The sequence below is a fragment of the Octodon degus genome, unplaced genomic scaffold (assembly GCF_000260255.1).
Source record: "Octodon degus isolate 3935 unplaced genomic scaffold, OctDeg1.0 scaffold00045, whole genome shotgun sequence".
NCBI classification, from domain to species: domain Eukaryota; kingdom Metazoa; phylum Chordata; class Mammalia; order Rodentia; family Octodontidae; genus Octodon; species Octodon degus.
In genome coordinates, this window is record NW_004524621.1 from 9,503,922 (window position 1) to 9,530,971 (window position 27,050).

A 27,050-nucleotide genomic window follows, 5' to 3' on the forward strand; every position below is an offset into this window, starting at 1 on the left:
GAGCCTGAGCGTGCGTGGCCAGAGAAGCCCGCTTCCTCCGCTGGGGTTGCACTGGCTTGCTGTGCGATCCCAGCTGGGCTCCTGTCCTTTCTGAGCCTTGGTGCACGTGCAGGAGCCTAGACTGTCCTTGCAGCTCCCCGTCCTCTCTCCTCCCTCCACTTCCCTCTTTCTCCCCCCTCCTCCTCAGTCCTTCCCGCTCCTCCAACCTCTCTCCATTTCCTTTCTGTCTGAGACACGAATGCCGTCCAGCACTTGTGAATGGTACTTTTGTTCTGTGAACATCTCTTTTCTGAAAAGGACTATTGGTCAGGTTTGTATCTTTTAAATGCTGGCACATTTTATCAGTTAAGAACCCCCATGACAACCTAAGGAGGCTCGCGAAAGTGGCAGAGGGAAAGATTTATAGGGAACAGTGGACCAAACAAATAAACACACCCAGCAAACCCTCCCTGGGGGCATAATGTAGGGCCCTCAGCAAAAGCTCTTCCCCATGGCTCTGAGCATCTCCTAGCTACACTCTGCTTAGGACTTGTTCCTTTCTAAGCTCCCTGCAGAAGGGGAAGGGGGAAGACAGAGGCTATGCCTCAGCAGTCCTGTTCAAGGCTTCTTTGAGGTGGTCCTTGGAGCACTGGACTTGGAGCCTGGGGCTCTTATGTCCTGGGTGTGCATGCTCTTGTGGGCGATCTTGGGAAACCCATTTTGGGCTTGTTTCCCTACTGGCAAAAAAGAGAATAGAATGCCTTCCCTGTACGTCTTGTGGAGACTGAGCAAGATGCAGTGCATGAGCAGTGCCTTGCACATGTAAAGTTCTGTCGCCTCTGAAGAGTATCTTTGTCATTCATTTCACATAACTATTTTCATCTCATAAAGAATTTGTTTTTCCATCTGTAAAATGGGGATTATAATCTTTAGATCATACAGTTTCTGTGAGAACTCTATAGTAGATATCACATAAGCGACATAGTTCTTGGCCGTGGCAGGTGCCTAGGTGTTTGTATTTCTTAGAACCTCCTCGGTGAATGGGACAGGATGACAGGTAAGCCACAAGCTTCTCAGGACCAGCTGCCTCCTCTGGGAACACTTGGGCAGTTTCTCTAACCCTGTACACGAATCTCTTCTGCAAAAAGGGGAACAGGAATAGACCTACTTCACAGGGTGGTGGAGATTAGATGGCGCATACGTGACCTGGCACCCGTCAGCACCACTCGAACGCCAGTCATTCCTGTCGTCGTTGTCCAGCCGCACATTAGAACAGGGCCCTCGCTGGGCAGGGCACCAGCCTCTCCTTCTTTCCAGGCCCTCCTGGTCGGGAGAGGGAAACGAGGCCGCGGCCGCAGGGGAGAAGGGCTTCAGTCAAGGTCACAGGAAGTCACGACCGGCCTCCTCCGGAGCTGCCCAGGGGCCCCACGGCCGCACGGCCGCGCTCCGGCACCCGGGTCGGACTTCAGTGCTCCAGGGGACTCCCCCTGGGCCCGGAGTGGAGCGCGAACGCCTCCCAGGAGGGACCTGGATTTCCCTGAGCGAAGTGAAAGGAGAAATCAATTCAGCCGCGGTGGAACCGAGCGCAAAGGGAGGCAGCGCGCGGCGCCCTCGGGAAGGAGCTGGCCCGCGCCGGCCTCCGCCGAGCATTTGCAATTTAATTGACATTTGGCGGCAGGAAGCCAATCAGTATAAGTCAATTGACGTTTCGAGATAAAACTAATCGCAGGCCGGGCGCTCCCCCCGCCGGCGCGGCCGCCGCTGGGCCTCGGGGCGCAGCGTGGCGGCTGTGGCGCCGCGGGCCGGCCCGGCAGGTAATGGCGCTGGCGCGTGTCTCGGCCCGCGAGGGGGCGGCCGGCGGCCTGCTGATTGCCGCGCAGCCCACGGCGGCCGGGAGAGGCCGGTAATGAATGACTTTATTTGCCGGGGCCCTGCTGAGAACAATTGAGTTTGTTATGGTAACAACGGATGCCAGCTTTCCCGGGCCCCAGGAGCTGGGCAGCCGAGCAGATGATGCGCGGAAGCCAGGAGCGCGGAGCCGGGCCGGGGAGGGAGCCGGCGTCCGAGCCTGGGGAGGGCCGGGAGGGCAGCCAGGCCACCGTGGGCCAGGGGCACGCGTGGTAGATACTGCGCAGAGCTGGGATGGGAGTTTTGTTTGTCACTTTCCCTCTTGTTGGACTGGCGGCCCTCCTCTTGTGGAGGTTCTGGACTTGAAAAGCGCCTGGACGCCAACTTTTTGTTTCCGGCACCATTTGCGATTAGCACAAGCCACAAAGGCATTCCTTCAAGTTCTGGGGCTTGAAGAGTTGAGGGCAGGATTTCAGCCCCACTGTATCCTCCCTGAGCCTCTGCTCCGTCTGCCTGCCTAGGCTCTGCGGCATGGCACTACCCTCTATCCTGAAGAGAAGGCTGCTGCTTAGGGAAGGCTACAGCCTCCTCCATCAGACCAAGAGTTCCCAGGGCAGGGACTACTTTCGACTCATCCCAGGTGCTCAGGGTCTGCCTGCTGCAGAGGTGGATGGAGTGAGTGTGGGTGTGGACCTTTTGCTTTTTTGCGATCTTGTTTTTTTCCTTTGGTTACAGACACTGGAGTCCCCCTCCCCTGCGGTACCTTCCCCCACCCTCCTCTTCCTCCTTCCTCTTTTCTTTCTTCCCCTTCCTTCATCTCCTTTTTTTTTTCCTTTTCCAGTTCTATTTCAGGCATGCTGTCCCTGGCTCATTCAGAAAGTGTCACCGTGTACTAGGTGCTCCTGTATAACAGCTCGCTGCTCTTGCTGAGCCTCTGATCCACTGAGATGATAATATAATATATGTAATAAATGTCATACATCACCATGTGCTGAGTATTGGCAGAAACTTAAGTTGGTGAAGCATAATGAGGACTTGGTGAGAGCGTTCCCCCTTGTCCTTGTGCTCAGCAATCCCTAGGACCACTCCATGCCAGTGACCCCATGTACAGACATGCAAACTGATACAGCATGTGCTGGAGAAGAGATCTAGCACTCCTATCCAGCAAAGTGGATTTGATTGTCTCCCAGGGCAGTTAAGTGTGAAGAGTTCTCAGAGAAGATGAAGTGGGGACCCCCATCTCTGCCCTCCATACAGTGCTTTCTAGTCTTGCAGCGCCACCAAATATCACTCTGCTTTTTGAGGCTGAGAGAGAGAGACTGAAGCACTCACTGTGTGACAGGCACTGGGCTCACAGTAGCTTTAAAAGGGTAGGTCCTGTTACTGTTTCCCTTTTGCAGAGGAATAAGATGAGCCATGAAATAACTAGGCTAGGGGTCACCAAGCCAGTAAGCTGAAGAATGGAATTCAAACCCAAGTGGCTCCATTTTGGAGTTTGTGCACCAAACCACTCTGCTAGTCCGCAGAGGTAGCCTATAATAAACCCCTTCGGGCCCTTCCTGTGCAGGAATGCTGCACCCCCAGCCCTGCCCCACTTTGGCCTCACCTACCATGTCTTTGGGGCTCCAGCATTCATCTGCAGGTTCACAGGGCAGCAGATCACCATGTTCTCAAGGTGTCTTGTCTTCCGTTCGACTTTTCTTCTATGTAGATTGGACTCGTAGTGATCTTCCAGTTTTTAGCCTGCCAAATGCTGGGACTACAGGCATGTGTCAACACACTCAGTCTCATTTACCATACCAGCCTGGGGGTGGGGTCAGCACCACCTGGGATCAAACCCAGGTCCCTGTGCTCTGCCTAAGCAGGTACATTAGTCCCCTGAGCTATCTGGCTGGCCCTTTCTGTTCTTCTAAAGGGTATCTGGAAAACTTTAATCCTTAGCACTGCCCCCTCAAGAAACTCCAAATAAAAATATTACCTAAAAACTCCTGTTAGCTCAATATCTTCTCTTTTTTATTATTTTATTTAATTTTATTTTTTGTGATACCTGGAATCAAACTCAGGACCTTGTGCTTGCCAGGCAGGCACATATGCAGCTGAGCTATGTCCCCTGCCCTTTTAAAATTTTTTGTGCATTTGGTACAGTGTCTCACTACCAAGCTTGGACTCATAGTGATCCTCCTGCTTGTAACCTCCCCAATGCTGGGATTACAGGCATGTACCACCATGCCTGGAACTCGGTTGCCAGCTCAGCACACCCAGGGGCAGGGCCAGCATGGCATGTGGGACCTGGAATTGAACCCTGATCCCTGTGCTTGCCTAAGCAGGCGCTTAGTCAACTGAGCTATCTTGCTGGCCCTAATATCTTCTCTTTGAAACAAACATTTTTAATACTTTGTTATCCGAAAATGAAACTTAGAGAAAATGCAGCTTAATATATATAGCTCCAACTATAGCAAAAAAGGAAAAGCCTAACCAAATGGTGTTTTTCATTATGTAAATGATGAGGTATGGGGGCCTGCCCATTAGCTCAGCTGTTTAAGTGATTGTTTAAACAAAGCAGTCAGGCTCAGGATGGTGTGGTTGGATCCCAAGATCCTCAAGCCTCACCAGACTTGCCCTGAAGGCAAGGTGAGCCAGCAAAAAAAAAAAAAAAAAAAAAACTCCTTCTGAACTTTTGGGTCAGGGAGATGCCCTCAGTAGAATAAGAGCTTCCCTGGCTAGTGCGAAGGTCTGAGTTCAATCCCCGGTTCCGAAAAAAAATAAAAAATAAAAAGAGGCATAACTATATCAGAGGACATAATAAATAGTTGCTTGTGTTTATGCATAACTGCCTGCACTTATGCAGTGAATCATCATGAATTCAAAAGTTACAAACGTGGACAGCTGTGGGTTTTGACAATGTAAATACCTCTGGTGATGCTGCCATCAACAAACTGATTTTCTGAAATTGTGAACATGTACAGTTAACTTCCAGTCAAAGTAAAGGCTAATTTTCCCTTGATTTATATGGTGGTTGTTAGTGTAAATTAAAGCACCAACTTTTTGTGTGCATAAGTGAAACAGTTATGTTTATGGCTTAAATATTTATAAAGAGAACTTTCATCACTGGATATGTGATGAGCCGTTCCAGAGATGTGTGGGGTACAGGGCAATTCTTCACCACCCTGGGCTGTGCTTGGTAGCAAAGTCCCTGGTTCCTCACATTAAATGCCATAATACCTTTGCAGTAGCAAGAATAACTTATATACTTCCCAAATCTCCTCTGATCTGACTACTCTTATTCAAAAACACTAGAACTAACGGGCTTTTCTGGGGTCCCTTCCTCTGGGAAGTTCTGTAATTTTGTTAAAAAGCAAAAATCTGCATATATTATGCACCTAGTGTGTGTAAGACTCATACCGAGGAGACCAGAAGCCTGGCCAGATTTATAAGTGGGTTGTGAAAGTTACATGACCTTAGGGGGCGGGGAGATAGCTCAGTAGAATAAGCACTTGCCTGGCAAGTGCAGGGTCCTGAGTTCAATCCCCAGTACCACAAAAAAAAAAAAAAAAAAAGCAGCTACATGACCTTATTCCTGGGTAACGTGTTTACCAGGAACTTCAGATAATAACCCCTCTCCCAGTTCTGGCTCTCTTCTACCTCCTTCCTCATTCCCCCAAATCCAAATTCTGGTTTGCCTGTCTACTCCTTCCATAAAAAGGCTCTCTGAGTCAAAGGGGACCTGTTACATGCTGCATGGGGCTCTCAGCACTTTTCCGTGTTGGGCCTGATCTCTAGGTCCTATCTCCTGGGTTCCTACAGGCCTGACACTGCGTCCCCTCCCGGCAATGCTTGTGGTTAGATCACCCACAAAAGATAAATGCACACTTGAACCTAGAGATTCAGCTTAGCCAGCCCTCCTCTCTGTATGTATCTTGTCCTTTATAAGTCAGCACATGGATTTCTTTTCCTGTCTCCATCCACTGACATGACGCTTCCTATGCAGGAACTCTTTTGGAGTTCACCAGCTCAGTAACTGAGCAGTGCTGTAGGTTTGGTGTGATTTATTGACCTTGTTGCACAGATGCAATGGGGAAGTGTAAAGCCACACTCTTGGCAAGTGGCAGAGCCAGAGCTCACACCCTGTGCTTCAGGGCCTTTGTCTCTTAAACATACTCAAGGCTGAGCCTCTTCCTTGGACAGCCATTCACCTGACTTGGTGTTGGGCACTGTGGTCTCACTGGTGGGCAGGCCTCGCAGCTCCCTTTGCACTAAGAAGTTTTGTCTCTGGAGCCCAAGCCTGTCCTAGAAGGAGGGCATTGGGTGTTCCCAGGGACAGTGTAACTGCTATTTCCCAGAAGGGTCACGAAAGAGCAACTATCTCCTTTGTATCTACTGTTTTTTTCTTTTTCAGTGAAAATTCTACATTTAGTCATTTATTCTACAAGTTTTTATTATACACTGCTGTGTGCCAAGAATTGTTCTAGTGTTGGGGTTACAGCAAAGAGCCAGCCAGACAAAAGTGTTTGTCCATGTGCATGGTGTTCTAGAGGTAAGAGAGGAGAAAGAGAGCAAGAGAAGGTGAAGGAAGAAAGGAAGGAAGGAAAGAAGGAAGGGACAAAGGAAAGAATGATATGTAAGAGGACAGTAAAGCTAGAAGGAGACAGGAAACAGAGCCAGGGAATATGGTCATACATTTGAGCAGAGGCTCCAAGGAAATTACAGGCATGTGGGGGAGGAAGTTCTGGAAAGAGGGAATAGCAAATGCAAAGGCCCTGAGGCAGGGGGTGCTTGGCGTGATTGAGGAGCATAAAGGAGGTCAGCATGGTTGCAGCAGGATGAACAAAGGCAGAGTGGAAAGGAGTGGGATTGGAAAAGAGGCGTTGTGGGGAAAGGCCCCAGGTCCAGCAAGGCCTTGTAAGCTACAAGAGACTGGATTTGGGGAGTGAACTGAAGAAGTAGGGACAGCAGTCCAGAATCTAACTGGGAGCTTCAGAGGCGCCTTCTGTCCCCACCATCCTCAGAGTCACCAATTCTTGCAATTGTCCTTTCTGTCTCCTATACTGCCCCTTCTCTTGGTGGTCATTTGCACCCTAACTTTTTCCTGGGTGAGGGGACCCTACTTGCCCCTGAACTTCTGTCTCATCGCCCTCCAGTGGGGTCTCCACGGTGTCCATATCAGAGTCTGACTCCCACTCCACATTGGAAATGTGTCATGAATATATCAGTACCATCAGACAAGGGGCCAGCTACTTGGAACAGAGAGTGGGTGGGGACTCTAGGATGTGAGGGTTGGGTCTGCTGGAAGGTGGGCTGTCATTTTTTGGGGGAAAGGAAGCCATATCATACATTGGATGGCCCAAATGCATCTGACCACCCTCAACAAGCTCCTAATCCCCAGCCCAGTGCCTGGCTTCAGCAGTGGCTCCCCCAAGAGGTGCTTGCTTTATTAATGGCGTCTTCCCAACTCCCTGCAGCCAGAGGGAAGCCCCTTAGTGTGTTTGCAGACGCCACTAGCTCTGAGCAGATGCAAAGCTTATTTGCAAACTGTCACTACCGTGGCCTCCTCTAGAGATCTTCATGCTGGGCTCGGGCTTCTGCTTCCAAGAGCTGCTTCCCCCAGGCAGCCAGCCGGGTGAGCCACCTTCCCCCGAGTTCCCAAAGCAAAGTCTTGGCTCAGAATTGGGAAAATTAAATTAAATGCCGCAAAGGAGCCATAGCAGCGCTTTGGGCCTTGTTGACAGTGGAGAATGAAGTTCTCTCTGTTGATAGGGGCTCCCTGGTTTAGCATATGATTAGGGAGGCTTTGAAACAAAAATGGAAAAATTCTGAGCTGGGGACCCTGCCTGTGGTGTGAGTCTCTGCTAGGCAGTGAAGTACCTAAGTGATACTGTGTACTCCCCTGCGGGCCTCATTTTCCAAGCTGCAGACATCTTGGGCTCCACGCTAAGGTCTACAGTACTTGAACTTTGAATCTTCTTTCATCTGATTACACCAGAGTAAAATAGTTTTCCTAAAACAACTTGGCAATTCTGCATTTGCTTAAAGGTAAGTCTCAATAGGGTCAGAGGTACCGAGCTGAGATTCTAGGGCTCTTTGAACCCATTTCCCCATCTGTATAATGGGACGCACAATCTCTTGCCCATCTCCTGAGATTGACATGAGAGTCAGATAGCCTCTGGGGATGTGGGGACAGAAGGCATCCCCAAAGCTCCCAGTTAGGAATTCTGGGTGGCTGTCCACAACTGCCTCAGCCCACTTGATGTGCACAGTCTCTTATAGCTTACAAGGCCTCCCCGGGCCTGGGCCTTTCCCTGAAACCCTACCTTTCTGACCCCACTGCTTCGTGCTCTCCCTTTGTTCATCCTGCTGCATCCACACTGGCCTCCTTAGTGTTCCTCAGTGTCTTCACACTTAGCATGAATATGTGTATTTGCAGGGAGGAGATTATTATTGCTGTGGTCAGTTTTGGATGAGGCTTTCCCTGTCTAGGCACACATGCTTGCCAATATGATACAAAAATGTGTCCCGTACTGAGTACAGAACCCAGAGGAGTCAACATAATTACACACATGGGAAATAACAGTGCTTCCCTGCAGAATGAAGAGCCCCTCTTGTCATTTGTGCTTGTTTGATTCCTTGCCATCATAAAATTCACCCCTTGTGCGTATGGATTTGGTGGCAAAACATACTACAGATAGACACAAAAGCCTCTTGAGTTGTTTTCATCTGGGACAGGTGATGACACACGTTGGCAGGCAGAGGCTGATCTCTGTGTATCCAAGAGACGTCCAGCCAGTTCGAGTATATCTAACAGGTCAAGCTCTGAAATGAAGAAGCAATAAGCCAGTGAAATGGTACTATCACTGAAACATGATTGATCAATTGAATTCTATCAGAGACAGTGGACAGTGAGATTAACTCAGGCCTGATAGGTTCAATGAGTTAAAGCATGATGTTCATTTCAGCTTCATTTCACCAGTCTTTGCTTGTGAAATTGGTCAATCAATAGAGGTTGAAGATCATATATATATATATATATATATATATTATCTTATGGGGAATATAATCTCAGTAGTTGGCTCCTGGCTGGACTGCCTGCTGCAGGTAATGGAGACAGAACAGGGACTCCATCAGCCCCATCGAAATGGCCTGATATCTTCTCCAAATGAAAAGTATTTTTGGATCTCTGATGATTTATCTTTTTTTTCCCCTTCTCTCACTTTGATCTATGACAAAACCCATACCTATCTTGGAGAAATATAGTGATTTCTCCTGAAAACATTTGTGCAATAATCAGATAGATACATTTCAAAAATATGAACCTTCTTTTAGTTATATCATCCTTGGGGGAAAAATGGAGCTAGTAATTTAAAAACTCAAATGGGTAATGCAACGATATCAGAGTAAATATGATTTTTTAAAGCCCTTTATTATTTATTTATTTCTGCACAGTGGGGGATGGGAGAGAGACTGTTGTGTATGTGAAAACTGAAAAAAAGGATCTATGCAGATGTCCTTCCAGGTATAATTAAAGCAAAGCCCTTAGGATTCTTTGATCTCATTTAAAAGCACAATTCCCAGAAACAAATCACCCTTTTGCTCCTAGTAATATTTCATTTGCTTTGGAATGTTTGCATTATGGTGGTTAACATCCCTCCTAATTAGTGTGCCTATCTCTCTGTACGGTGAAGTAATTAGGTACTATAGGATGAGGTAATGGACTTGGACAGTATGGATTAGAGAAAACAGACTTGTCTTGTGGCAAAGCACGAGGCATTACTTTCTTTCTATCCTTTGAGATCGTCTTAATTTTTATGCACAAAGAAATCCCATCCCTTCATCCCAACATCATGAGTTCCAACAATGTGTTTTGCACTCTATTTGGACATCAGAGTGGGTTTTAGGTTCTGGTCAGTGAATCATGCTGCTGAGCAGCTAGGTCAAGGGAAACCTTGCACACCTTCCCCTCTCCCCTCTCCTCTGACTTCTGAATCTCACAGAATCGTAGCCATTTCCTGAGCACCGTGCTTCCTATACCTCCAGGCTTTGCATGTGCCTTTCCTCTTGTTTGGACTGCACTTTCCCTTCCCTGTCCCTTTCTTTTACTAACTCCTTTGTACTTATCTTTGAGACTCAGGCTACATCTTTCTCAGGAGGCCTTTCTCAACCACCTGTACCCCAGCCTGAATTAAGTGGAGTGGTTTAATGTAGCATTAAGAGCAGAATCATACTCTGGATCATATTGCTTGGGTTCTGTTCATGAGTGACTCAGAATTCACGTCTTCAGGGTGTGACCTGGGGCAAGTTATTGAACCTCTCTATGCCTCCATTTCCTCATCTGTAAAATGGGAACATAATATCAGCCTTGACATCACAGAGTTTTTATAAGGATCCATTAGATAGGTGCTTAGCATAGTGCTTCTCAGAGTAAGCTGTGAATATAGTTTGGCTACTACTATTTGGTTTGGTGGCTGTCTCTGCTTCTCAGGCTCCCAGCATGTATGCCGGGCACTGTATGATTATTTGTTTCATCCTGCATTCCAGGGCAAAAGTTAAGATTTAAACCTCTAATGCCTGGTCCCAAGGGTGGGGCTGGGCCCTCAGCATCTGGCTCAGGAATGAATAGCTCCATGAGGCTTGGAGCTTTATGGGGCTCATGAACTATGCTCAGCTCCCCTGGGAGTTGACAAGTCCCTTTTGCCTTCTGGCCTCACCTTTGCCATCTTGGAGTGTGGAATCACCAGTCCCTAGGGACTTTCTCCTTGCTAACAGCCTGTGACTCATTGGGTAACACATGGCACAATCAGATTTGCTTGAGTCAAACCTGAACATATTTGACAATTTGACAATTTTGCGTTTCCCTTCTCGGAGAAGAAAGATTGAGTGAAACTAATGGCTGAATAATGGTAGCTCCAGTGGAATTTTCCTCCATGCCGCTTTGATTTTTCTCAGTCTGCAGCCCTAGTGTAGGGTGGGATTTATAGAGTGACCCGGAACATTGATTTTGTTTCTGGGTCTTCATGGGCTATTTCCAGCCCTCCCACCCTGGTCCCCAGCAAGTGGCCCGGCTCACAGTGGAAGCCCTAGACATGGGGGCCAACTGGATCTGGTTGTCGGCGCCTGGAATCTGATGCCCTTACCTCGCTTGGCACCTGGTTGCTGCTCATCCAGGCCAGGGCCCCTCCTTGCTGCCCATCATCTCTGGGTCTGAACATATCAAACAGGATCGCTCAGGCCGCAGAAGCACTGAATCAGTTAGACTGGAAGGATGTGGGTTGCTTTTGTTGTTGCATTAATCTGAGCTTGATCTCCGAGAAGTCTAGAGCTCTACTGAGTTTGTGTAGTTTATTATCCTCTCCAGTTTGAAATTTTGTGTATTACTTCAAATCTTAGAAGTAGTAGAACATAAACCTTTGCTGCTTCACTTGTTCCTTCTTCAGGATCACTGGTGTAATGAAGGTCACTCTCAGGTGGCTTTCTCCCGAGGTCTCACACAAGAGTCCACACCCCACTGGAATTCCCCTGAAGCACACAGCCCCAAAACCCTCATGTCTGCCGAAGTTACTTACCAGTCGATAAACATGGATTAGCATCTCTGCATTGGATCACACACGAACCCTTAGACAAAAGAGCTCATGTTCTTTGAGCACGTACTGGATGCTAGGTGTTCTAAGTACTCTAGACTTCTTATTCAATTCTTGTATCAACCCCAGCTACCACTACTGTCCCGTGTTACAGATGACAGTACTGAGGGTTAGAGAGGTTAAAGGAGTTGCTGAAATATCATGGATTTGTAAGGAAGAACATGGGGATTTGAACCAGGGCCTGTCTGAATGCAGCCCTCCCAGGCTTTCCAGGCATGCTGAGCCTTTTCTCTGACTATGTTAGCATCTTTCTAACATGTGGTAAGAGATGTGCAGCTGCTTTGCTCTGTATCTGCTGTGTGGCCTTGAGTGAGTTATTCAGTCTCTCTGTGCCTGTTTCCTCAGCTATAAAATAGGAAGTGAGATCTCACAGGAGAGCTTGTAAAGAGTAAATTCCAGGCCATCACAGTGCCCTGTGACCCTCCGAGGGAAACCCAGAAAACAGGGCAATTTATTCAGCCTTTGTATCTGGAGGCTGAATTTGCTTGGAAGGAGGCCAACTTCGAGGCCAGCCTGGGCTGTATAGTGATTCAAAAATAAGAGAGTAAGAGGTATGTAATGAGCACTGGATCTGCAAATGAGGAAGTCAGGTGCAAATCCCAACTGTGATCTGACTGACCACAGTGAGTCAACCTTTCTGATCCTCAGTTTTTTTTAGCATAGCATGGGGTGAGAACACACACACAGATGCTCTAAGGACTGATGAAATCAAAGGATGTGGAAACAACTTGGGTCAGTGGGTGACACCGAATACTGCTCCATCTAAGGTGAGATCAGGAGGGGCCTGGAGAACCTTTGCCACTATTATCTGTGTCAACCCTCTTCATTCTTTGTTAGGGGAAGGTGATACTCTCTGATGCGTGCTAGGGAAGTGCTTTATCATTGAGCCATATCCACAGCCCACTTTCAATCTTATGCAAGGAATTATGCTAACAAAGGCCTAGAAATCTTTCTCTGGGTCCCCAGCCCTTTTATATCCTATGGCCATGACCGGCTCTTCGTATGGAGAAATTCCAGAGCTATTCCCACCCTCAGTGAGCTTCTCAAAACTTGGATCCAAAGCTGGACTTAGTGGTTCACATCCTACAGTGCCAGCTACTTGGGAGGTTTGTAAGTTCAAGTCCAGCATAGACAATTTAATGAGTCTTTGTCTTCAGATAAAATGAAGAGATAGGAAATAGCTCAACAGTCTAAGTGCCTGACTGGCAAATGCAAGGATCCAGCTTTGATCCCTGGTACCACATGCAGTGCTAGCCCAGGAACCCTAGGCGCATGGTGCAGCCACCAAAGCCAGGAGTGGAGGTGCACGCCTATAATCTTAGTACTGGGAGGCTGAGACAGGAAGATCACTACAAGTCTGAGCTGCGTAGCGAGACCCTGTACCAAATTAATAAAGAAATAAAACATTTTAAAAAGATAAAATAAAGAGGACTAGGGATTTAGCATAGCACTCCTTGGGTTCAATCTCTAGCAGTCTGTAGAAAACAAAACAAAAAACACCACAAATTGTATTTGAAGCAGTTTTTTAAAGTTGCTAATTAGCATGGTCCTATTTTGGATGATCTTTACTTTATACAGATTGCCTTTAGAATTAACCATTATAATCATCTGAGAAGACCAACACCAAATGCCCTGGTCATTTGACCAAAGGTAGAAGTGCCCCAGGGCATATCAGTGCAATATTCCTGTCACCCTGGCTGTGGGCTCCTGGGGATATGCACCCACGAGGACCCAAGTTTCTCCATCCTCCCTGGGAGTGGCAGGCCTGGGAACACAGTAGGGGCCACAGCTGTGGTAGAAAGCTGCAGATTGGGCTGACCTAGAGAGGGCCTTGGACACATCAACACAGGAATGTGATCTGTGATTAGTATGACAATTTCAAAGACTTTGAGGGTGAGTTTCAACAAAGGAAAAGAGATTTCTTCCTGTCTCTGATATTTTTGGAGCTCCTCCCCAACAGTTCTCTCTTGCCACGCATGTTTATTCCTAAACCAAGAAAATAGGATCTTTTTGTTGGCTTAGACAATAATTTGGGGATGAAAGAGATACTGGTAGGGGTGGAGGTGGGATCACCTACAATGTCTGCACAAACAACCAAAGAGGGAAAGATAAATGAGGAGAAAAGAATTTGAGATGACTTAACCAATGATCTTTACTGATGAGGCCTCTGAGGCTTAGAGGGAGGAGAACCTCCCCGACTTGTGCAGCAAGGGCACAGCTGGGGCAGAGCCCAGGTCTGCTGGCTGCTCGTGCTTTTCCCACTGGGCCCTGCCACTGACCCACCACGTCCAGGAGAAGCTGTGGGGCTGCAGGACGCTTTGTAAGGGCTTTGGATTTGGCCCAGGCTCGGTAGAGAAAGGAGACTTTGAGCAAAGCCGGAGGCTGACCCACAGCTCTTGCTTCCTTTTCTGGGCCTCCTCAGCTTCCCACCATGGCCGCATCCCAAAGGCCATGATGCCAAAGGGATTCTGGAGATTCTTGTTTGTTTTCATCTTTTTTTTTTTCTCCCAGTGAGCATCTGAAGACATAAAGTGCATGATGATTTTAAAAGAAACAAACCAGAACCCTCCAAGAAAAATGCAAAACCCCTGAATCTGCTCTGCTCCAAAGAAAATGCAATGGGTTTATGATCTTTTTAAGACACACAAGAGACAGCTTTCTCCTGACAGATGGGAATCTGAGGGTATTTTGCTTCCTCCCTCTTTGCGTGACCAGACCCGATTGTGTAAAGCTTTTAGCTTCAAAGCCGGGTTGTGAATAACATTGGTTTAACCTGAAATTTAAAGCCAGCATTTCTTTGCTTCCCGAGATGGGGCTTCCTGCCCCTTGCTCCCCCGAAGCTAGCTTCCAGAATGTTAATTCTACGAGCCATGGTTGACTAAGCCCAGCACTGGGTCTATTACATATTATTTGATTTGGAGTACAAAAAAAAAAAAAAAAAAAAAAAAAGATTTAAAGATACCATGCCTCCTGTATACCTTTGTACTTTTGCTCGCGTCTGTCCATATATTTAAGCATACTATTCACGTGGTGAGTTCAGATTTTTCTCCCTGGAATAAAATGGGTCTGAGTGTTTCTGTAGCTTGCCTTCAAGACCACACTGTCCAATTAAGTGAGACGGAATCTTTGGAGTGCAGCAGAGAAATGCTACAGGAGCTTACACTGGAGGTCTGGAGGTTCAGACTTGCCCTTGTGTACAGGATGATTTTCAGTATTCAACTTCGTAGCTGCCTCTGAGCATGTAATCTGTTTGCATGGCTCATATTCACTCTGCACCTACTGTGTGCAGCTTTCAGAGTCAGCTCAGCACTATCTTAAAATTAGACACTTTTTTGCAAGAGTACTTGTGGTTGATGACCCACACCTGTATGAGTCTGATTATTTTTCCTAGGGCCAGCCAGATGGTTCAGCAGATTAAAGCACCCACTTAGGATGGACGCAGGGACTGGGGTTCCATCCTCAGCATGCTGGGCCAGCCCTGTCCCGGAGGTATGCTGAGATAGCAGTTGAGACTGGGCTTGGTGGCACGTGCCTATAATCCCAGTTCTTGGGTGGCTGAAAACGAGAGAATCACTATGAGTCTGATCTGTGTAATGAGACCTTGTAGACCCTGTACTAAATACATAATAAAAGGATTCCTGAATTATTTTTTGATTAATATTTGTTTCCTCCACAAAACGTAATTCCATAAGGACAGACTTTGCACTAGGTTTTATCTATTTCTGTATGCCCAGCATGAGTGCTCACTATGTTTGGTTGACAGAAGAATGAATGAGTGAATGAGTGAGGTCAGGTAAAGGGATTCTGACATTTACAGACCAGATGCTCAGTGGGAAAGTGTGTATTACAGGTATTACTAATTTCTTCATTTATTCCGTGAACCAGTGGGAAACCAGTGCTTGAGATGGAGCTGAATTACCGGCAGTCTTTCTCTTGGAGATAGCTTGTTGCCTGGAGTGGGCATGAAGGCCCAGGGGCACTTGGCTCCTAAGGCAGGGGGAAAGTGGTCAGAGCCCTAAAACAGGGGAAAGAGAACTAGCTGGGGCAGGAAGAAGACATCTGGAAAAGGAGGCATGCATGCTTGCAGGCTGTGTCTGTCCACGTCAGTGAGGAATGGTTTATGTTCCTTATGGGTATGTTGGGTCACGTGTGGCTGACAGGCTGACTCCAATGCCAAACAGCCCAAAATGTACAACCCTGTCTTTGCCAGCCCCTCGTCTACACCACCAGATGCAGCCTGGAAGCAGTTTGGAAAGCATGCCCTGACCTAAAAGGATTAGTAATTCAGGCTCTGGGATGGAAGAATGTGGAGGGTGATTGTTTCCTCATTCCCCTGCCATGGCTCCCCAACATTACCTCAGCAAGGTTCAGATCCTTTCTACCCCCCTCACTCCTTCTGTTCCTTTCAAGTCCTTCTTTATTTTATTTTGAGACAGGGTCTCACTAGGTTGCTTAAGATGGTATCAAGTTTCAGTCCTCAAGTCACTGGGATTACAGATGTGTGCCACCATGCCCATGCTATTTTATTTCAAAGATCTTTTAAAAATGTAACCTGGAAGAGAGTAAACATTTAATCAATATTGTTAAGTTGATGGATATATGATTATACGTTTAGGAGCACCCAAAGCCTTCTTAAGGAAATAGTAGACTTGAATCATCTTTCTCTACAAAGAGATGGGTGTCACGTTTCTTCCCAGTAAGCAAACAAGTGGGCCTTCTGGCTGAGGGCAGGAGCAACAAGATTGGCTAAGGCCAGGGCCAGTACCTGCAGAGGCAACTCTTCTCACTTTACAGTTCTCTGCTGGAGCGTTTGATCACTGAGGCTGCCTGGGTGTTTTTAAAGGCTTTTCCCATAGAGCTGTATTAGTCAGCTTTTTGCCACAGAGACATAATACCTGCCACCTGCAACCTAAAGGAGAGCTTTTGCGGGCTCACGGTTTCGGTGGATCCAGTCCATGGTTGTCTGACAGGGGAGAGCTCTTCACTATACAGCAGCCAGAAAGTGGAGGTAGAAAGCAGAGACTGGGGGCGAGAATACAGCCTTCCAGGTTGCACTAGCAGTGGTCTCTTCCTGAGCAGGCCACACCACCACAGCACATCCAGCTATTGAACCCATCAATGAATTCATCTGTAATCCAAACATATGAGATGTTTGGGGGACATTTAAGATCTAAATCATAACAGAAGCTGTGGCTGACTTTCAGAAAACCAAAGCAGAATGTAGTCAGTCCTCTTCCTAGAATATTATAGAAGACACATGTCCCAATAAGGCTGCCTGCACCAATAGTACATGTAGTTTTCCTTGGGAAGGTCTCCAAGACCCTCTGTGCATACATCTGTGCCCTGTGCCTTTACTTTGTGCTGCACCTCCATCCAGCAGTGGACAGTGAAACTTGTTGGGAGCTCTGGGACTGACTCCAGAGTCAAGCTTCTGTAGGTGTGATTGGGACTAGGATGATGGGTACAACGATAGCTGAATAGAAGCAAGCTGAGCTGCCTACCTGAGAGTGTGTGAGTGGTGCACATGTGGACGTGTGGACAAAAATGCATAGGACCTCAGTAGAAGAGCACTGTTGGATGGACAGCCTGAGCTAGAGCTCTACATTCTGCTGGTTTTGTTGACCTTGTGGGAATGGTCCCCATGAGGATGGGCCATAGTGGAACATGAGATTCTGGGGACGATATCTTGTAGACAGGAGCAGGTTCCTATCTTGTAAAAGGCCAGTGTCACAGGCTACTAGGAGAGGGATGTGGGCTTTATGTTGAGAGCATGGTTCAGAGACCAGCTTCCACATTGGCCCACCTGTGTCCAAGGGGGTGTCTGATCCTTCCACTGTGGCCTAGCCTATGGTAATCTTGTGTCCAGCTGACATAGTAATCTATTTTCTCAGAGGAATTGTGAGAAGCCTCTGATGGTCTTTCCCATAGAGGATACTGGGTGCTCTGAGCTTCTTTGGCTTCCATGGGGCTCTGAAAGTGCAGTGCTCATATAAAAACCCCAATGTCAAGACCTGCACCGAAGTCACCCCTATGCAGGACACTGGCTTACAGCTGAGTCTCAGGGACATGATAGCCCAATATTTCATGCTCTGGTTTGGTTTCATTTCTCACATGGTGGGATTTAACAGTATAGATGACATTCAGGGCAGCAGTGTCTGGCAGGGGTAGGGGGCCTAATGGGGCCTGTGTAAGGCACCTGTCAGTGTAACAGCTGAGCCTTGCCAGTGCCCTGTTCTGAGCCTGGGTTTCCACAGGCCCCTATTCAGCCCTGTGGGGCTGCATGGCCCTTGAGAGCCCTGGGGGGTGATGGACCCTGAGCCCATTTTCTGGCAGGGGAACATTTGTCCTCTGTGTTTGTTTTCATTTTGCAAGGTCCAGCCCAACAATCAGAAAAGGTATTTCATCCCAGGTGCTTTTTAATAGACAATTCCTGATATTTTCTTTGAAACAATAAGTATCACCACTAGAGGCAGTGTGAATATCACACCCCACAGGAGACACAGACTATGTGTATTTTCTCAGTTTCTGAACTGGTAATGTGTTTAAGGAGTTGAAACAAAAGAGTACGGTATAGGGGCCGGGGAGATAGCTCAGTAAAATAAGAGTTGCCTGGCAAGTGCAAGGGCCTGCTTTCAATCCCTGGTTTGGCGGAAAAAAAAAAAAGAGTATGGTATGAAAAGTCTCTGTTGCCCTCAACTCTGTCTACTCGCTCCCCAAATGAGTGTCCATCATAACAGTTTCTTATTCATCTCTCTATATAATATAGTATATGTGATAATGTTATATAATAGATGAATCAGACTTGATATGTATTCTTGTAAGTATATTAAAGTCTTATTTTTGCCCCTTTTTACACAAAACATTGTACGTTATATATACTGTGCTGGCTGTATCCTTGCCTATTTTTCATCTAACAATGTATAGTAAAGATTTTTCTATACTAATCCAGAGGAAGACCTCATTCTTTTTGCAGCTGCATTCATGGGATTCCATTGTGCACAAATCCCAGAGCTTATTTAATGAATCCTCTATACATAGACCCAGGTTGTTTCTGGCCTTTTGCTCCAAGCATCTTAGACATGTATCACTTTCCATGTGTAAGGGTAGCTGCACAGTAAATTCCCAGAAATGCCTCCAGCCATCAAAGGGAATGCACACTTTGGTAGCTTTTGTCAAATTAGCCAGCACAGGTGTGTGGCCACTTCCACCAGAATTATATGAGTGTCTGTTTCCATACATCCTTCCCAGCACAGTATTTTATTGACTTGCCATATGATGTGGTAGCCAATGTCCAGGGCGAGGACATCAGCTCTAGGAAAAACTGTGCCTCTCAGGAGGCTCTTAGGTACAGGAAGGGGAGCAGCACCTGGGGACTAAGTCTCTAGGTCAACCTGAGCACTGATCATCTAGGACTAATGATCATTTAATGTCACCACATCTCTATTTTCTCATCTGTAAAGTGGAAAAATAATAACATACTGTTATCAGTTAGTTATTATACTAATGGAATAACTGAGTAGGTAACTTTATAAAGAAAAGAGGTTTATGTAGCCCATACTTATGGGTATTCAGAGGTATGGTGCTGGCTTGGGTTTAGCTCTGGTGAAGGACCCATGATGGCACCATAGATGCTCAACTATGTTTCTGGAGCAAAAGGCCAGAAACAACCTGAGTCTATGTATAGAGGATTCATTAAATAAGCTCTGAGATTTGTGCACAATGGAATCCCATGAATGCAGCTGCAAAAAGAATGAGGTCTTCCTCTGGATTAGTATAGAAAAATCTTTACTATACATTGTTAGATGAAAAATAGGCAAGGATACAGCCAGCACAGTATATATAACATGACTGGCAGGAGCACTTGCTCAAGAAGAAGAGACCACATCCCCAGACAGGAAGCCAGAGAGAAGGGAGGGGACAATCTTGTGATCTTCTAGTAGGCCCTGCCTCTTAAATATCCACCATCTCTCTACTGCCACACTGAGGACCCAGCTTCTAACATGTGAACCCTTGGAGAAGAAATTTAAACTATGTTCAAACCATCACACATACACTGGGTGGGGGCGGGGAGGGTCACTGTGAGAATTATATGAGGTGATGCATAGAAAGGGCTTGGCACAATGACTGGCATGCGGCTATGGAAGGCTGGCTCTGCAATCATTAGCAGATGACCCCAGGCAGCCTCTTCCTGGAACTTCTGCTGTTTCCTCTGGTCAAGGAAAGAGCTAGGTTTGAGGGTCTCTTGGGCCCTCTTCCTAGGCTCACTCTCTGACCTATCAGTCTCTAGCATCTTGTCCAACTTTCACTCACCTTTCTTCTCTCATGCTCATCAAAGGTATTCAGGAGTCTCCAGTGCCGAATGGTCACTCACTTCCAGGCAGAGATTTTCTCCGGAAGCAGATGCGAGGAGACCTGTTCACGCAGCAGCAGCTGGAAGTGCTAGACCGAGTGTTTGAGAGACAGCACTACTCAGACATCTTCACTACCACGGAGCCCATCAAGCCTGAGCAGGTATGGCTCATGACTCACACCTGCCACCACAATGCAGGCTTGGGTCCCTGTCCTGAAGGCAGAGGGCTCTGGCAGGGTATGGGTAAGAGTCCACCGGGTTCAGCTGAGTGGGCTCTTCATTGTTCTTGGCTGAACTTGTCCATCACAACATCCTCTAAGGTCAGGAGAACCTGTCTGGGACTCTGGCTTCTTGTCCTGGTACCTGTGTCTCTGGCCAGTCAAGGGGTATGTGATTTGTCAGGCTGCTCTGCCATTGCTGAGAGTAGTCCTTTCCCAGGGCTCTTTGGACAGAGTGGATGTAAAAGTCTTCTAGGCCACGTGAGGTTGTCTCAGGCCATTATCCTATAAGAGTGAAAGCAAAAAATAAAACCATAGTATGCTCTGGGGTCTCAGCTGCCATGAGCAGCATCATGGATTCCACTGTTAGCCTTCTTGTCAGACTAAACTGTCATGCTTTTTAAAAATGGACCCAAGAGAGGAGATGAAGTGTCCCATTGGACAAGCTCCTATCTAGAGGTTGGAGGAGGGCAAGGAAGCAGGAGGACCACCCTGGCTGGACAGTTGACCTGTTGTTCCCTCCCAGCTGAGGGTAGTCACTCCCTGTGACTATAGATATAATACCAGAAAGACTTCCAGTAAGAGGCTCTCATGGTGCAATAAAGCGTCCAGAGTACCAGCTTCAATTCAGGACAGTATCTCCCAATGTCCCAATCTGCTCCAGGTCCACAGCTAACCTTACCTGGCAACCATGGGCAGCTTAGTTGTGGTTTTGGCTAGCTGAGAACTCTCACCTGTTGGGCAAATCAGAGAGACCCTACGAGCAGTAAATTTGTCCAAGACCTTACTAATTGGTAGCGGTGGTGTGCATCAGCCTTTCTGAGCTTTCTCTAAGTGATAACTAGATGGTGCTTTGAAGTTTGTCCAAAGAACCATCTGAGACAGTTCAGGCCATGGACAGGCAAGGTTCTGGAGGAGATCTTGGGTAAGGAGTGGGCTACCATTTTATGATGGCCTGGTGCTGTCTGAGCAGTTTTTATGAGGGCTTTGACAGTCCAGTTAGCCACCTTGTTTTCAGATGGAGAAACTGAGGGCCAGAGAGGCAAAATGACTTGCCCAGAGCCAACCAGCAAGTCATATAGTTACTTAACAAACTTAAAAGAGTGTCTACTTTTTATAGGGCACTAGGAATCCATTACTGAACAAGTCAGGTTTGGATCTGCCCTCAAGAAGCCTAGAAATTTGTAAATGAAACAGCAAATAAGAAATACCTACAGATTTTTGGGATATAAGTGGTCTCTTGGTGCTGAGATGTCTAAAGTTCTCTGAGAGTCAAAAGCAGAAGCTGAGCCATCTTGGAAGCTGTAATGGAGTCTAGAAGCACTTATGCTGAGCCCTGAATGATTGGACAGAACAAAGAAAAGGGATTCAGAGGTGAAGGGAATGTGCCTGGCAGAGCAAACAGCAAGTGCAAAGGCCCTGCGGTGAGAGGAAGAGGCAGAAGTAGGAAACAGAGAGATCCAGCTTGACTGGGATTCAGAGAGTGGAGTGAGAGGTGATGTTGGGGACATGGGCTCAGTCTTATGGACTGTGGTGAGGATATTGGTCTTTCTCCTACAAGTCCAGTAAGGCCTCCCATTGGGATGGTGTGGTCGTACGTGCTGGACATAGCTACTGCCACAGCCTGGAGCCTCAGCTTTGGGAGTAGAGTCAGCTTCCCTCACAAAGAGCCTTTTTCTCCATTCTAATCCTTTCTAAGCAGTGTTGATAACCACATTTCCTTTGACGCAGGAAAGGAAGAAGGGACTCTTTCAGGATGAAGCCATAGAATATAGGAGAAAATCTTTCCTCTAGCTGTCGACAAGATCATATAGTGTTAGGGCTAGTGAGACAATGGAGGCAAGGGGTTTTTTTTTGGTACCCGGGATCCAACTCAGGACCTTGCCAAACAGGCCCTTATGCTCCTGAGCTATATCCCCAGCCCAAGGCAAGCTTTCAACTCTCATTTTTTAGAAGCCTAGAAGGAAAGAGAGTGGTCAGAGGTTGCCTGTCAAGTGTGTGGTAGAGGGCAAGGGCCCGGCTAAGTACACAACCTGACCTTCCTTCCAGCATGAAGCACCATCACTCCCATTAGGCCCAAGAGTACAAGGCAGCGCAGACATTTGGTGCTAGAGACTCCACTGCTTTTCACGTGATCTTCCTGGAAACCAGAATCTGAATTCTACTTCATTAGCTTAGGGTGCCCCGAGAGATGGGGCAGAGACTAGAGGGCTTCATAGTCTGATCCACTCATATGCTCAGAATCCAGGACCACCACCACTAATTCTCTCACTCCCTCAGATGCTCATGGTCCTAAAGTATTTTTTCCACATGGATGGTGAGCCTGGAATAGTGCCTGGGGGACAGAGGCATGAAAGCCACACGTTCTCTCTGAATTTAGAAGACACAGGATGAGAGAGATAGTCTTGTGGGTCCCGAAGAAGTGTGAGTGAGAGGGGGAAGGTGCCTTGTTGGAAGCGTTGGGAGCCACGGTATGGAGAGCTGATGAGCTGTGAGGACTTGGCTACTGGCAGTGTCCTTCAGAACTGCGGGAACGTCTCTGGGCCTGTGACTGTGAGGGCTCGGAGGCAGGGCCCGCAGGCAGAGCACGCAGGGGAATAATGACTGACTCAGTAGTTTCTGGTTAATCTGCTTCACCTTCCGTAATATGCTGTAATGAGGAGAGATGGGAGGTGAGGCCACAGGGCCACCTGCACACACGCAGCCACTGGACTATGAATGGCACCCTTGTGCCCGAGTCCCCATCACTTGGGACAATGACGGCTTGAGCAAGGGGCTGCAGGCTGGTGGGGGGGGGTTGCTGTCAAGGGTATAGGAGAATGCTTGCTCTCTGCCGGGTGAATGTTGCACAAGCCTTGCCTCATGAGCCCAGATAGCATGGCGGTGGCACCAGAAGAGAGCTCTGAGCTGCTGCCTGAGGGTGCTGGCCACCTCTTCCACTTGTGAGTAGATCAAGCTGTCTTGTCTGTGTCTCTATATCTTGTGGCCCTAATAGGGGGTGGCTTCATAGTAGCCCAGTAGGGAGGAAAGAACTACTGTCCTTGGAGTTGGGGAGCTTGATCTGAATCCTGCCCCTGACCCCTCAGCAAGTTAGTTTTTGTTGGGCCTCAGTTTGCTTATCTGTGGTAGGTGGCATTCACAACTAACAACAGCAGCAGTGACTTAAGAATGGTAACAGAGATGGTCTTCCCCTCTGCATGAGAGTGGTCAGCTTTTAAAGGTCTTTATATGTGTCTCTCACTATACTTTCTATGTATGTATGTATGTATGTATGTGTATGTGTGTGTATGTGTATATGTATGTATGTATTTGGTACAGGGTCTCACTACACAGTTCAGACTTATAGTGATCCTCCTGTCTCAGCCTCCCCACCACTGGGATTACAGGTGTGTGCCACAACACTCAGTCTCTGAAGCTGGCTTAGTGTACCCAGGGGCGGGGCCGGCATGAGATGTGGTGTAGGGGATTGAACCCCCATCCTTGTGCTTGCCTAAGTGTACCTTCTATTTAAATGCCTGCCAAGCAGGCTGGGCAAGTTTGGTGAGCCCCATCACCTGGAACTTTTATCTCCTGACTCTTCACCCTGTGTTAAGGTCCAGGAAGGGGGCGAGGGAGATAGCTCAGTGGTCTACGTACCTTCGTGGCAAGTGCAAGGACCTGGGTTCAAGCCCCAGTATGCAGTATAAGGCTGAGACAGGAGGATCACTGTGAGTCCAAGCTGCATAGCAAGACACTGAAAATAAGTTCCAGGAAGTTTCCTGGACTGTCAAGGCCACAGTGCTGGAATCGGACCTCAGGCTCTTTCTGTCCCATGTTGTACAAGATGACGCGACAGGTCTCTGTGGCCACAGAGTGCTTAAGGAGCAGCTCTCTGACTTTCTTTTGTAGCCAGCGTCTGCTTTTCTGTCCAGGACCCTCAGAGTCTTTCATCAGTGCTGAGAGGTCACAGCCTGCCAAAGCCCTCACCATCCTGGGACTGCTGAGGGTCGAAGTCCCGCAGCCGCACCAGTCAGTTCAGGGGCCCCATCTCCTCTTGCTGCTTTTCCTGCCAAGTTCTACCCTGGGCAGGTGGATCAGTTTTGAGCTTTCATAGGGAAACTTAGTAAACACTTCGCCCTGGTGGAAGGGGTTAATGGAACTCCACTGTTAGGGCAATGGAACACTTCCTTTTCAAAATGGTTATTGAAAAAGCAATTCTGTTTTTCCTACATGTGGAGTGAGTAAAAATCACCTTGGAGGAACAGAAGAGGGGAAAAAAAGATGAAGAAGAAATAACCGCTGGTGGTGAGAGAGCACGTGTGCGCATGCATGCGAGCTCCATGTGTGCCTGCGCGCATGAGGCCAGCAGTGGAATCTGTTTCAGTAAAACTCATGTTGACACTGTCATGGGGCCGCTGGCACTGTGGCAGAACAGGTCCCTCCTCCGGTCACTGTAGGAAGGCCTCTGAGCACAGCCTGCCGTATTTACTCTCGGCAGACTATTAACCAACACAAGGCTATTAATCTGGCTTTTGAGCCTTCACTAAAGCCCATAAAAGCTCACAGTTGTCAAATGGAGTTCATTTTAATTTCCTTTCAATCACAGTAAATTATTCAGGTGATAAATCAGCTGGAGCAGCCTCCTGGCTGTAATAGAAACCCTAATTCCTGGCTAATTATCCAGCCCATTGCTGCCAACAGATCAATACGGGCGCAAAATGGAATGGGCCCAGGGCCCTCCCTCCCATCGGGCCAGAGACAGAAAGACAGCTGGGGAAGGGGGACTACATGCTGCTGACCTCCTGGGAAGTTCAAAGGTCACAAGGGGTTAAACTGGGAGAAGGCCTGTCCCTTGTCTAACAGAGAAAGTCACCAGAAATGCCTCCTGCTCTCATGAGCCACTTTGACTTCTGAACGGTGTGTTTCTCCGGGATGGTGGGCCAAAGGGACTATGGTGTGGCCCCTGGACATCGTGTTCCTAGAAAAGAGCTGGATTACGTTCCCAGAATGATTGAGGTTGGCCATCGGGGATGGCCTCACACCCGAATTAGAAAAAGAGCTAGATACAGTGAGGAGAAAGATGAGGCTCTGGTTGTGTTTCCTTTTGTCTTGTCCTCCCTAGCAGGTCTGTGTCTTGCCACATGGAGGAAGAGGAGGGAGAGAAGGGGCAGGGAGGCAGGTGTGCCAGGATGAAAACTGGGAAGGCCCCCTGGAGGAGGTGCCCTTAGTGCTGTATCTTGAAGGGTGGGCAGAGTCAGACCTCTGGGGATGCTAGATAGTTGGCTGGCAAGGATGTTCTATGCAGAAGGAGGAGCATGACCAAAGAGTCTGGAGGCATGTGAGTATGGCAGGAAAGTGACAGTGGGCCTCAGTGGTTGAAATGTGGGCTGTGTGACAGGAAGTCTAGGACACTGGGCAGGAGAAGCAGGGGGGCATAGGCCCCAGAGGGCTGGAACGTGAGGGCCCTGGGTCTGTGGCCCAGACTGTTTTGCCCTCTCTGAAAGCTGCCTTTGCTGGGACCTCTTGCTTCTTGCCCCATCCCTGCTGCTCCTGTTGGGTCTCTTTCTTCCTGCCACCCATTCCACACAGGACTCCTCATGGTCTCCCCTGCTTGAAACCCAGCCTAGACCTTCCTCTCTCTCAAGACCCGTCACTACCCCACGTCCCTTTGGTCTCCCACAGAAGCTCTGGCTCTGGCCAGGCCTTGCTCTCACTGCCCTGTGTGTGCTGGGCCACTCCTATGGCCAAGGGCAGCGCTGACCTCCTCCTTCCTCTCCCAGGACTGTGTGTGTGTGGGGGGCCATGTACTTGAGCAGGCTGAGTGCTTGGCACGGCTGTTGGATCTCAGTGGCAGGTCCTGCTCTCTTTGTGTTGCTCACACTCTGAGCCCCTGCTCACTGTTGCCCTGCATGGAACTTTCCTTCAGCCTGTTTCTAAACCCTGCCCTATGCACGCCCAGCATGAGTCCTACCTGGCCTATGAGGCACTGACCCAACAGCCTAAACCCACTTGTCTCTTGTCCAAGCTTAGAAATATCTTGATTTCTTTTTTATAGATAGGCTTTTTTTCTGCCATGAGGCTGGCCTTGAATTCACTTTGAAGCCCAGGCTGGCCTCAAACTCACAGTGATCCTTTTGCTCCAGCCTCCTGAGATTACAGGTATGAGCCTCCACACTCAGCAGAAATGTCTTGAATTGCAATCACTGGTATAGTAATCCTCAGGGCTACTGTGTATTCCTTACCTACATTCCTGGCTCTATTCTGTGGAGAACTTTTCTTTCCCCACCTTCTTATCAAGTCACAACTCCCATCATCCCATCATGCAGACAGGATGTTGGAGGCCTTGTAGAATGAACAAGGAGGCTTAGCCAAGGACACACAGTAGGCGCAGAGCCAAGACCAGAGACCAGCTCCCTGGCTCCAGCACTCAGACTGGCAGTCACCAGAGGGGCCCAGTTGTAGCACCGGCAGGCTGTGCACTGAGTCCTAGAGGGAGGCAATTTCCTGGAGCTAAAATATGCTTATCCTGAGAGCTGCATGTGAATTAGTAGGTCTGGAGCTGTCTCTCTTTCCGGTGTGGTCTTTAGAGGAACGAATGGGGTCTATAGTGGTAATAGTTCTGTTTCACTCTGAGCTGGTTCTGTTCCTCTCATTTATCTTCGTCTCATGGCGCTGTGCCCAGGGTCAAGCTCCTTCTTTGCAGTTGAAGCAAAGTTTGCTCAGAAGCAGAAACTGAAAATTCTTTCCTAGGAGAAATGACTGAATTGAGGCACTGGGACTGTTTGATCTGAAGAAGGGAGGACTTGTGGTGAGCAGGAGACAGGCTAAAAGAACCTGACTATCCCAATCTTTCAAATAGTAGAACAGGCCTACTTGTGAAGTAGTGAGCTTCCCATCGCTGGAGGCATGCAAGTAGACTCTATCTTTTCTAATATAAGCTAAATTAGAAATTTAAGAATCCATTGAGGGTGTCTGGGGAGACAGCTCAGTGGAATAAGTGCTTCCCTGGCAAGTGCAAGGGCCTGAGTTCAATCCCTGGTTCTGCAT

General features: G+C 48.0%; 1 protein-coding gene across 5 annotated transcripts in view; it reads left to right on the forward strand.

Annotated features, from left to right (window-relative positions):
- Pax5 (paired box 5) overlaps positions 1–27,050 on the forward strand; it is a 179,997-nt gene that overhangs the window by 44,942 nt on the left and 108,005 nt on the right. For all 5 annotated transcript variants that reach the window (XM_004631835.1, XM_004631837.1, XM_004631836.1 and 2 more), the window contains one exon: positions 19,792–19,967. In XM_004631835.1, coding sequence (XP_004631892.1) covers positions 19,792–19,967 — 176 coding nt within the window. The remainder of the gene's footprint in view (positions 1–19,791; positions 19,968–27,050) is intronic.